The sequence below is a fragment of the Lissotriton vulgaris genome, chromosome 5 (genome assembly GCF_964263255.1).
Source record: "Lissotriton vulgaris chromosome 5, aLisVul1.2, whole genome shotgun sequence".
NCBI lineage: Eukaryota > Metazoa > Chordata > Amphibia > Caudata > Salamandridae > Lissotriton > Lissotriton vulgaris.
Window position 1 is genome coordinate 1,585,401,695 of NC_141693.1, and position 12,899 is coordinate 1,585,414,593.

Below are 12,899 nucleotides of genomic sequence, written 5' to 3' on the forward strand. Positions count from 1 at the left end.
TAGCCTGCGGGTGGTGGAGGGCCTCGAATGCCCTCAGCAGCGGCAGCTGAGGCAGGGAGACAAAGGCGGTGCTGTGCGGAGGGGGAGCAACCTACCTGGTGGGGTCAAGGTTCGCTAAATATAGCTTTCTTGCAGCAGCTGGCTTGATATCATTAAGCGCCAGATCTAGTGTGTACTGGTCTTTGATTTCCATAAACGCCGCAGTAAGTTTCCCCATTGAGTGGTCCCCCCTGGAGCTGGGTCAGTTTAGTCTCTCAATATCGACCATTTAGCTCTTCCCTTGAGACTATGGGGCATTGCATTTCAGGATTATCCCAAAGATTACCCAGACCCAATAATGTAAGGGTACTCCTGACATAAGTAAACCACTGTAGACTTCGTGCCCCTGGTAGATTCAGCACCTCTCTGAGTTCTTTCCTATACTCAAGCAATTCTGGAGTAACCAACAGGCCCTCCAGAATAAAAGAGGTCTCAGAGATGCTTCATCCGCAATTGGCCTAACACCCAGGTCGAGGCGTAGTGGGGTAAAAGGGTACTGTGGGGAAGACCAAACACCTGCCTAACAAAGCGATTTTCTGTTTGTGTTAGGCTATAGGTGCGGTCATACCCCCAAATTTCAGCACCATATAGGGCAGAAGCTCTAGCTTGAACCCTAAATACCTCTACTGCTGGGCCCATGGGTTTGTGGCTAGTGTTGCAAAACACCTTGGACAAAGCCCCAGTTGTTTGCACTAACTTCATACCTGATTTTTTAATCTGTTCTCCCCAATCCATTTTTTCAGTGATAGTGATACTGAGGTAATCAAAAATAGATACCCTCTCTAATGGTCTACCTCATAGACATGGGTTTGACTGGGAACTTTTTGTTGAATTTAGTTTTTTGCAGATTGATTTCTATCCCCCTTTCTTTGCAGAAATCATCAAATTTATTTAGGACCCTCTGTAAACCCATTGGGCTTTTGGATAATAACAGGGTATCATCATCAAACATCATGGCCGGGATATTTCATGCTGCCAACTTTGATGCGTCTAGATCTTTCTCAGAGTTTAAAAAGTCGACAAGCTTGTTAATAAAAAGACTAAAAAGAGTTGGGACGAGGACACACCCCTGGTGCACTCCTCTGTCTACAGGAAATAGTGTAGTGAGTTCCCTAAGTTTGCCAATTCTTATCTGTGCATAATTTCCTTCGTGCAACCATTTTTTTACTTGACATAAATATGGTCTAACCTCCATCTCTAGCAGGACTGTCCACAACTTTTCTCTTGGGACCATTTCGAATGCAGATTTCAGGTCTACAAAAACCAAATAGAGGCTGCCACCCTCTATACACACGGTCTTCCAGTGTAATAATTGTAGCCTGAAAATCAGGTCTAGAGTGGACATTTTTTTCTCTAAACCCTGCTTGAAACCGGCTGAGGACTTTATGTTCCTCCATCCAGCTCTACAAACCATATAACGATACACCTGCTAAGATTTTTTGACTACTGTCAATAAAGGTTCTGGGTCCTGGTGCCTTACCTGACGCAGTTTGGCTTATGGCACCAGTTACCTCTGTGAGGGTTATCACTGAAGTATCATCTACCGTTATAGGGGTGTCTTTATTTGGATTAGAGCAATCTGCCTGCAAATGGTGCCTTGTTTCATTCTTTGCACTAGCCCCGGCTGAGCTCTTGAGTAGAGGGACTCAAAGGGGTCCCTTCACACATTTGCCCCTAGATTTGGCTCTATTGCCGGTTTACCTTCAGTGCTACTCGCGTTCACCACATTCTAAAAGGTCTTCATGTCACAGGTTCCCAGGGAGCTTCTGAGGGTTTGCCTCTTTTTACTTTCCCAGTTTTTTTGTCTCCATTATACTTGTACGATAGGCCGTTCTACAGACTTTGATCAGCGGTCTGTTCTTGGCCTTAATGGCAGAGAACAAAGCTTTTTTGGCCTTTCGACAATTTCCATTAAACCATGAGTGGCAAGGTATTCTTTTATTACTAACCTTTTTTATTGGAAAGAAAAAGTCTGCCATGGTAGCTGTTAGCTTTGTATGGTTCAGGGCAACCTTTGGCTGAGACAGATTGAATGGAGTCCATAAGAATCGGGTAAATAGAGGGCGCCTAGCTTTTCTTGAGATTTACTCAATTACGCCCATCGGACTCTCCTCCTACAATTAGTAATAATCAATCTGCCATCAGCAGGAGTCGCCAGGTTGCTGGTGCTCTCGGGGGTTAATATAAGTAGTTCTAAAACTAGCGCATTTTGGTCACTATCATTACTATTACTATCATTCTTCTTTTCTCATAAGTGATTTTATTCTTTAAAAGTTTCCAAGTATGCGCTTCAGCACTTATACTGTATAGTTTCCACCAAGGGCTATGCCATTGAGTGATTACTATATCCCGGACTTTAGTTCATGGATGTGCGGTTTTTGCTTGTCATAGCCACCAAATGTCTGTGTTGTTACATCTGTTTCCGACATATGCAGCATGGTTTAATGCCTGTAGTTTTAGGAGGGGGACATCATTCCCTAGCATGCTCAATTTCATATGGAAGTGCTGCAAAAATGGGAACAGAGCTTTGGATCTGCATCCGAAAGCGCAGATAGAAAGGAACTGACGCCAAGATGTAGGGGTGGCACTTATATGCCTAGTGGCGTGCAGGATTGTTGCAAAAACGTTTCTGGATCCAGGCCCAGATAGTCTATTCTAAAGGTGTGGAAACTATAATTAGAGGTGCACAGCAGAAAGCAATGGCTACACTGGTCTGTGATGACTATTCTGTACTTACTCCATATAGGAAAACAATGCATAATATCAGGTGGATGGCACATGTACAGAACCCCCTACTCTAACTACAAGAAGTCTTTGCGTTGGCAACACCAGGTATTGAGTGCACTTTTGAAACACTGGGATGGGAAAATATAAGGGCAGTAATGGAAAGGATTGATTTGTGCCCCATTTTTTCAGCTGGGATAAGTTTTTCTAGAACAGAGCCTACAGCAAGAGTAAAAACAGATGGTTGGATCTCAGAAAGTAGGAAACTTGAAAGGGGTATCCACAAGACTGCCCTTTATCGCCTTTGTAGTTTGCAATATGTAGGGAGTCACTAACACGCAAAATACAAACAACCATGGCCCAATGACCCATAGTGGTGGTCAACAGGACACATTTTGTGCCTACTTAGGCAGATGACACATTGGCATACTTGAAAGATCTGATATGCTAGGATTTATCCCTCCCTAAAGAATTAAAACAGTTTCAAAGATGAATCCAGCCTGATTACTAACTGGGGGAAATGCAGGCTATTCCCTAATGTATAAGCATGTATTACCAAATGTAGGTATGGAATGGGAGAAGATAAGCTTTCAATACCTGGGTATACAAGTCAGAAATGACAGATAGATCCAGCACACACTAAATATATGGGGGAAAATTTGACATGACTCAAATATTTGGTTGGGTTTTGCTAACCACTACCTTGGTCAATACTGGGGAGAAAATTGGTGCCCAAAAAGTTTTTTCTACCATGTTTGGACTTAAAAATGTATTTGTATATTATGTAGCAGCACAATTACAACATGCAGCGATCCTGTTTGACGAAAGCCTTAATTGGGAGAAAACCTTTCAGGAACATTATCAGAAGCGTTTATGATAGGATGAAACATATTGACTACTTATCCACAAGTTGTCCGTCAAGTGGGGCTGTCTGGGAAAAAGTAGTTAAGAGGGTGCCGAGTATATCACCATTTTCTCCAGATATGCTGTATAAAACTATTCAAAAATATACCCAATAGGATGTCAATAATAAACTGGCAAGAGAGACGATGTAATCCAATGGAAGACCTATACCAGAATAACAGATTAATTATCTTCACTGAAGAACAAGAAATATCTGGACTTGGCAAGAACCAATTCCTCCAGTATAGGGAATTAGCACACCCAATTAGAAAACTCTTAATATCATTACAGAAGTACCTATGATGACTATTATGATCTCAATGTTAAATAATGTGAGAGTAAACAGGAAGTTAGTAACAAATCCTTAAACATCACTGGTACAAGATAGAAAAGGTGACAAACATGAACTTGAATAAAGCATGTGAACAATGCAAAAAAGATATCAGCCAATGGAAGATTTAAACTGATTTTGTTTCATTATATCCACATGATGTGTATTACACCACATATCACATAATCCAGGAAGCTCTCCAGGCTGTAGCTGAAACGGAGCATTGGTGACTGAATTTCTCCACATGGAATAGATGGGTGAATTTGTCTCAGTAGTCTGGCATAAAGAATTAAAGAGATTCCGTCAAGAAGTGAGATGAATGCCAGATAAAAGTATAAACGAATGTGTATTAGGAAAAAGTCTAGTTAAAAAGGCTAATAAAATGAAAATCTGATTTGTGGCCCTCTGTACAATGCTACCTAAAAAACATATAGCCTTTCATTGAATTAAACCATAAGTACGCAATTATGACCAGTGGAAAAGAGGCATGACCAGGTGGGCCCTAGCAGATTAAGTACATATGAAACTCACTAGGAAAGATGACAAATTAATAGAACACCTGGCATAAAGGGAGGAACAGTTGACATGATTGATGGCCCCACTAGACACTAAACCACCTCGAATGATCAGGACAATGCATAAACATATCTTAAGTATGTTACAAAAACAATCAATAGGGAAAAATCCCATATAAAAATGTATAGGCATACATGAGGTTAAGGGCTCATCAAAGTAAAATGGCACACTAAAGAAATGAAGTAGATACATGGAATTGTAATGTTCTTTTTAATTGATTGATGTGGTATGGACTTCACTTACTGCCGACTAATTGCTTTGCTATTTCAACATTTTGAAATTGTACGTTTCTAATACAACTCGAAAAAAAAATTTAAGTGCCCTGGGTTCCTAGTCTTAATTTTACAACAAAGTCATCTACTTTGTGTCCTGTGAGAATGCTTAGTGGATTCAAAACTATCCCAGTGTTTCATGCAACAAGTCCAAAAACTGTATCCAAATACTGTCAATCCTTATCTCGGCCGAGCAGAATTCTCCCCTGCTTCACAGTACTACTCTTCCAGTGTATCCTACTTGGAAGACCCCAGGGGACACCTCTTTTCCCAACCTGGAAATTGTGTTGTAAATTCTTTGAGGTAGCAACAGGAGAGCTGTATCATGTCAAGGTGTGAAGTCAGCGGGATTCCAGACAGAAATGTGTAGGATATTGCAACACATGCAATCCAGAATCATGTTATGCTGTAGAAGCCAAAGATATACATACTTGAAAAACTGAATCTGTCTAGCCTGTTCAGCAGCGTACAGCTACTGCGGAGATCAAAATACCAAATGTCCAGACTGCGAACATGAGGGAAGGGGAAATTAAATAGTATGGATTTTCTTACAGGCACGACACACTCAACACTACTAGCTCTCTTGTCACTACTACTGGACCTGAAAAAGCCATTATAGATAGTGGACCAAAATATCTTCCTTTACTGTGTGTGAACAGTAGCTAAGGTGTAAGTCCTCGTATTTTTCTGCAATGTTATTCTGACTGGTCACAAAGCATGAGTCTAAAGGCAGCTGAGGCACCACAGGACTCCCCTTGGTCTTGATTCAATCCTAGCAATGTTATGAACAATTGTATGCCGATGATTGATAAAAACAGCAATTGTATGAAAATTCTCATAAATAACAAATTAAACATAGTTATATTTTTTAAACTGGACCATCACCAGTCATCTGTCAGAGGTGAAAACACCAACAACGTTAATGAATTAAAGATTCTATGCTAAATGATTACTCACTCACCAGCCCATGAACTGCAGTTACCGGTCCAACAGAATATTCCTTACCTGAAGCTCTTTATCCACTGCTTTAGAGACTTCACTTGCCACAGATTCGAGCCGGTGACGCACGGGCCCGTCGCTGGCAAGAATATGCCCAAGCTCACAGAGACTTGGAAAAAGCTGTAGAGAAAACATGAAGTAAAATACTTGGTCAGCAGCCCTAGAAGACTACAATAATGGGGACAGAAAAAAACAGAATTACATAAAAAACATTTAAAAGAAGAAATGACTACCTTCAGCAATGCCTTATCTGGTAGAGACTCAATCTAGCCTTACCTTAGAATATTTCCCAGGTATGAAACTGGATCCAAAAACTTTTGGTGAGTAGTACCCCTGCGTGCCGGTAGGTGGCACTGTGCGGCATTGCGTGGCATCGTTGGTTTCATCCACAACAGAAGTGACATACGCAGTGCCTATTTAGGTGCCACCCAAGTGCGCTAAAGTCAGTTTCTTTTGCAACTTTCCACACCAGAAGTGTGGAGCCACAAGGAACACTGACCACTGGAGTGGCAAACTATGGCCCTTAAAAAAGAATCAATTAATAGCTCCATAATCTGATCACAGCGCAGGGAGGATGTGCGGGTCTGTAACAAATCTGTGGTCAGATAGAGTCTCTACCAGATAAATTGTTACGGAAGGCAAGTAAATTGTTCATCTGACATAGACTTCTAGCCACAGATTCCTTACTTTAGAATAGATACCCAAGTGAATACCTACCCGGAGGCGGAATGCAATATGGATTATACCTAGCAGTCCTGTAGCAACAAGAGGGCAAAATGACCGTCTCACCAGACCTGACTGTCTAGGCAGTAGTGCTTTGTAAACATGTGTAAAGATCCCATGTGCTGCCTGACAGATATCCAGGTCAGATCTCCGTGAGCTATAGCACTGGTCGCAGCCTTGGATCGGTTGGAATGACAGCGCAAACCCTCTAGGGGTTGCTTTTTGGCCAGCGTGTAGCAATTTTGATGCAGAGTACTATCCATTAGGAGATGGTCAGTTTCTGCACCCCCTTACCTTTCTTGGCTCCAACATACCCAACAAAGTTAATCGTCCACCTCAACTTATGAGTGCGATCAAGGTTAAATGACAATGCTCTTTTGGGGCCCAGTTGACGGAGTCTCCCTTCCTATTTAAAAGGGTGAGGTGGAGCAAAAAAGGTAGGTAGAGTGATGGATTGATTTACATGAAAAGGGGTAACCACTTTTGGTAAGAAAGATGCCCTAGTTCACAGAAGCAGTTTATCAGGGAAGAAAGTTAGGTATGCAGGATGCGGGGAGTGCATCTGTAGCTCACTGACCCTCTGGGCAGATGTTATCACCACGAGGAAGGCCATTTTGATAGTAAAAAGTCTCCAAGTAAGAGCAGCTTTGGAAACACCAGTATGCAAAACTGCTGACATTCCATGTTCCTGGTGAAGGCAAACAGATCCAATCTAGGTTTTCCAGACTCTTGAAAGAGGCCTTGCATCACCTTCCGGTGCAGATGCCATTTGTGATTTGCTAGACACCGATGGCTGAGTTTGTCCGCTCTGGCATTCAGAGAGCCCGCCAGGTGTTGAACCACTAGGGAAATGCCCAAGGGAGATGTCCATCGGTGCAAGGCCTCTTGACAAAGGGTCCATGACCCTACTCCGCCTTGTTTGTTGCAGTAACATATGGCGGTGGTGTTGTCCATGACCACCTATATTAGCCTTCCCCTTATTGAAGGAAGAAAGGCTTTCAATACCAAACGAACCACCCGAACCTAAAACAGGTTGATGTGGAGTTGGGATGCTGCCGGAGACCAGAGTCCTCTGATCTTCACCTCCTCCAGAAGGTTGTCCCAGCCCAGGAGTCCACATCTGTCAGAAGGCATGTGTTACAAACAGGATGCAGGAGGCCATGAGGGACAACAACTTCAGGGTAATTCTCAACAAAATCCTGGATAGAGACTGAACCATTAGTATCGTAACCAGTATATCCTGGACTCGCCGTTCGGGAGGATAAGACCAAAACTGCACAGTGTCCAGAACAGCTCCTATGAAAGGGAGCATCTTAGAGGGAGTTGACAATGAACCCCAGTGAGTGCAAAAGGTTTGCCGTAGTCTGGGGCTGGGAAATGACTGTCTGGGGAGAGCCCTCTATCAACAGCCAATCGTTGAGGTAGGAAAAGACTGGAACCCCTGACCTCCACAGGTGAGCTGCAACTACCGCTATTACTTTCGTGGACACTACAGGGGCGCTGGTAAGGCAAGGAGAGCACAGCAAAATGAAAGTGCTCTTGGTCCACCATGAACCACAGGTAACGTCTGTGGGCAGGCAGGACGGGGGTTATAGAAATAGGTGTCAGGCAATTCCAATGCTACCATCCACTCTCCCAGATCTAAGGTAGACAGGACTTGTGCGAGTGTGAGCATCTTTAATTTCTCCTTTTTCAGGAAGAGGTTGAGAAGCCACAGGTCTAGAAATAGGACAAAAGCCTCTGTCCTTCTTTGGCACCAGAAAAAAGTGGGAATAGCAGCCACGACCCACTTCTGATGAGGGCACCCTCTTTATAGTTCCTTTGGGAGACGAGGTCCTCTGTCGGCTTGCCATAATTGGGGGCGAGGTTGGTCACAAGGGGAGGAAATTTCTCCTTTGGTTGAAATGCAAAACTCAATGGTCAGATGTCATTGACCACCAGCGGTGCAGGTGATGGTGTATCCTGCCCCCCACTGGACCCCATTCTGGTTAGAGGGCGAACTTAAGGAGTTTGCTATCTGCCCTGCCTGGAGGGTGGTGAACTGGCCTGACTTCTGGCTGCCTGTCCCACATGGTCTGTGGGAACCGCATCATCTGCCATGAAAGGATTGCAAACCTTGCTGTTGTGGTGACTGGGAGTGTAGAGACACGTTGGGAAGCCCTTTCTGTGGTCATGTAAAGTGCGGAAGGAGGATTGGTTGTTGTTGAGGGCCCATAGGAAGGCCCAAGGACCTGGTCATAGACCAACTGTGCTTGAAGTGTTCCAGCGATTTGTCCGCCTTCTCTCCTGACAGACAGAAGCCAAAGGGCATGTCCATGAGTGAAGCTTTGACACCCCCTAAAAAGCCAGTGGTTCTCAGCCAGACATGACATCTAAAGGCCACTGATCGCTCTGCCCGGCGAGTCAATAGTATCCAGCCCACATCTTATGGTGAACATTTTAAGGGCCCTCAGATCTGGTTCAAACTAGGCCCAGGGCCCTGTACCAGGGCAGAACAAAGACTTTGTGCAACATAAATATTGGGGCTGTGACCCCACATTTTTTTAGCTTACTTGGGAACTGGATCTGAGGAACACTCGGCAAGGAGGAACCATCGTGGGACTCATCTACTACCTGCTGGGAGGCCCTGCGTGCTGGCCTGCCTGTGCCCAGCTCTGCCCTTGGGGTTTAATGGAGAGGAGCGCTGCCTGCTTCGTGGTTCAATGGTGGAGACAGGCTGAGCGCTGCGCCGGCTGTTGTCTTTTACTTCAAGGTGCATTGGATGCTTGCCAAGAGTGTTGGGCGCTTGCATTTTTCCCGACGGGAGGACCGTCTGGTAGCTCTGCTCCCTGATCTAATGCGGGAAAGAGCATGAAGAGCCTCCCCTGCGGGGTAGATGAAAGCACATGGTGAGCTCTGTGGTGGTGGGTCACATAGCGCGTGTTTGGCGCTGCCCGGTCACGGTTTCTCGAGGCCGCCTGAAGCCACGCAAATGCTGAGCCTGGTTTTGGGCAGAGCTCCCCCGGGAAGGAGGAAGTCGACGGGCGTGCAACAGGAGGGAGATGAGTCTCCTAACCCAAGATAGCGAGAAGAGCCCCGGGTGTCCCCTGATCAGCGAGCCCGGTAGAGAGGGGACGTCCCTCCTTGTCTGCCAAGCCCGGCAAGACCTGACCTAGGTCCTCCAGTGGTCTACTGTCATTCTGTGGCACAGAGGTGACGCCGCCCATGGGACATTCACTACAGCCATCGGGGGGGCAAAGAAGGGCTCCAGACAGGCTGCCACACCTGAAGTTGGGCCTGTGTCTGCGGGCCAAGGTCCCGTTGCGGACCTGCCGGGGGGGCATTATTGTTCTTTCCTTGGCTGTGGAGTACTTGAGGGATGGGGTGGCAGGGTCTCCCCGAATCACGGGTGCCCCCCACTCCTCTTTTTCTCACCCCTGCTTAACCGTGGGCATTCTTTATTTGTGGAGACTGGGTGTGCTGCACCCCGCCCCTTCCTTGTTGCCCTGGGCACCCGAGTCATTCTTGTTAGGCAGGAACAGGATGAAACCTCGACGGAGGTCCCGAAGTCCCAAGGAGAAAGGATCTCCACAGGATTACTGCATTTCATGGTGTAGGTGGGCATTTAGTCCAAGGAGCCTACAAGTGGGTACCATTCTTACGCTTGTCCTAACATATGATAAGTGTGCACACTAGTAGTTCATATGTCTTATGCCCTGATGTGCTACAGGAAGTCGGTGGGCTAATGTGCAAGTAATGTGTACCCAGTGCACTGTTGGCATGATGTGTTTATGAAATGTACACTACTGCAAGTGTTTACTTTGGTGTACTGCTGCTGATGCTTATGCATAAGATGTGCAATCCTACCAATAGTTATTGGTTATCCCCAACGGTAATGTTTCTGACAGTGGCCTGATTGGCAAAGTGATTTATGTAAATCCCTGTAAAGTCATGACAAGTGCCTGATGGCACAGTGTATACATGTGATTGTGTTCTAATGTGTTTTTATGGATAATACAAAGACTATTTTCATATAACCTAGTGTGGAGTTTCTTTTGTGGTGTGCCTAGTGTGTCGCTGCTGTGTGAGTGTGTTGCGCGAACGCTTTACACATTGCCTCTGGGATAAACCTGACTGCTCTGCCAAGCTACCAAGGGGGGTGAGCAGGGGTTATCTTCAGTGTGTAATTCCTCGCCCTGACTAGAGTGGTGGTTTCTGCCTGGCTTAGGCGCATGCCCTAGCCCACCAGAAACCCCATTTCTAACACTCTGGATGTTCTGTTGGATAACCATAAGGGTCTGCATACCCTCTCCCACACATCACCCAATCCAGGCCTGTCCTACAAATAAGGAGCTGCCCCTGTCGGCGCCGGACGATGCCCGCCTGGTTCTGTATCGTAGTCAGGAATGATGATGGTAATTTAAGCTGGGTCTGGTGGCTTAATGCATTCACTGTAGGGGCTTGTGTTTGACCTCATGGTCACAGGTACAAATCCTGGCAGGTCCATTCAGCCTTTCATCCTTCAGAGGTCAATAAAATAAGTACCATTGAGTTGGGTAACAATAAACATCTGTTATTCAGTGCCAGGATACTCATTGGGGTGGGTGTGCGCTTTACAAATACGCATTTTATGTTATGCTATGGGGCGGCGTCACTGTTGAGCGTTGGCACTAGAGCCGGTGCTGGAGATGGTCAAAGTGGCTCGACCGGGACCACTTGGATCCGTAAATGGATTCCTGGGGCCAGACTGGCACCAAGGGCTACCCTACCGGCAGAAGACCAGTGGGAGCCCCTCCCAGACCTGTGGAACCTGAGGACGCTCCAGAGGGGACGGGCTACCCTAAGATGAGGTACATGGCCTCATAAAATTCTTCCTGTTGGGCAGGTGTCTCTCTGGCTCCTGGAAATCTAGGGAGGTGCAAAGAAGGCTCAGGTGCAGGCTCCCCTCACAGAGCTAGGCTTCGAGTGTCAACAGCCCTGTTACTGGGATGAAGACTTGCGAGGCGAAGCCCAAGGTCTCTTTGACTTCTTTTTCTTGTAGGACTTCGCCAAAGACTTGAAGTGGGTCGATGATTGCCCGGTTTGACTTTATGAACGATCTCCAGACCTTCTTCGCAACCAAGATCTGGAGTGTCACAGAGTTGTTCGACATTGGCTGGCAAGGACCTTGAGGGACCGCTCCCTCAGCGCCTTGGGGTGCATGGCGCAGCAATCCTCTCATGTCTGGGTGTCATGGTCACACTCAAGACACCAGCAGCAAACCAAACACAGAATCATCACCGGTATATGTCAGTGAAAGACCAGTTTAAACTTGTCTTTCTGGTGGACCTCCTACACACCAGGAGAAAAAAATGTCTCAAAAATTCTTCAACAATTGATGTTGAATGAGAACTCAATGGAGAAATTGAGCAGGCGCATTTCAAACCTATATTTGTCACGGTTCGCGGCATTGCCGCGGCCGGCCATTCCCCACAGACACACACGGGCGACCGGAATACTCACTTCCGGCCGGAAGTTGAGTACCCGGTCTAGTCCCGGAATACACAGCACAGAAGCGCTTCCGGGGGAAAACGCTTAAACATCGCGTTTCCCGCCGGATTGGCGCTTCGGATTACTGAACCCTCACTGCAGTCCCGTTGTCCTGAACCCTTACTGCAGTCCCGTTTTCCTGAACCTGCAAGTCCTTTTTTCGTCTCCTCAGGATACAAACCGCGCTGGAGCGCAACCCGGTATCCTGAGACAGCGCTGGCAGGAGCGCCTAGTAACTCTTCACCTGGGTTCTTCCAGGACTGGTATCAGCTTCCCATCGCGCAGGAGCGCTTTCATAGGGAAACAGCTCGACCTGCATTTTTGGGTTAAGTGACAAATTAGTACTTTGGGTGCATCTCGCAGGAGCGCTTTCATTTGTGTACTCTGGGTGAATCGCGCAGGAGCGCTTTTCATTTGTGTACATTGGGGTGTAACGCGCAGGAGCGCTTTTTATTTGGTTTACGCTGGGTGCAACGCGCAGGAGCGCTTTTCTTTGTTATAGCTTTTGTGATACGCGCAGGAGCGCATTATTTAGATTGAACTCTGGAACCCTCGCCTTTACTCCTCGGAGCTGAACATATCTGAGGTCCTGCCTTCCCGGAAACATTGGTGAGTCCACAGACGGTTGCTCAGTCTGTGTGTGTGTGTGGGGGGTGGTTCCTTATTGGGTCTGTCCGTAACCGTGTTCTTTCTTTCTTGGTTTCCAGTTAACTCCGGAACTCCCCGCCAGCCCCAAGCTTTTCTTACCCTACACCCTGGCTCCCATCCCTGCGTCCATCTAATCCCTGCTGGGGATCTCCTTCCACAAGAGTCAGGTGGGTACA

General features: G+C 46.3%; 1 protein-coding gene across 1 annotated transcript in view; it reads right to left on the bottom strand.

The window, feature by feature from the left end:
- Positions 1-12,899, bottom strand: part of CARMIL3 (capping protein regulator and myosin 1 linker 3) — a 1,161,278-nt gene that overhangs the window by 406,199 nt on the left and 742,180 nt on the right. The window contains exon 26 of the mRNA XM_086923677.1: positions 5,851-5,964. Coding sequence (XP_086779803.1) covers positions 5,851-5,964 — 114 coding nt within the window. The remainder of the gene's footprint in view (positions 1-5,850; positions 5,965-12,899) is intronic.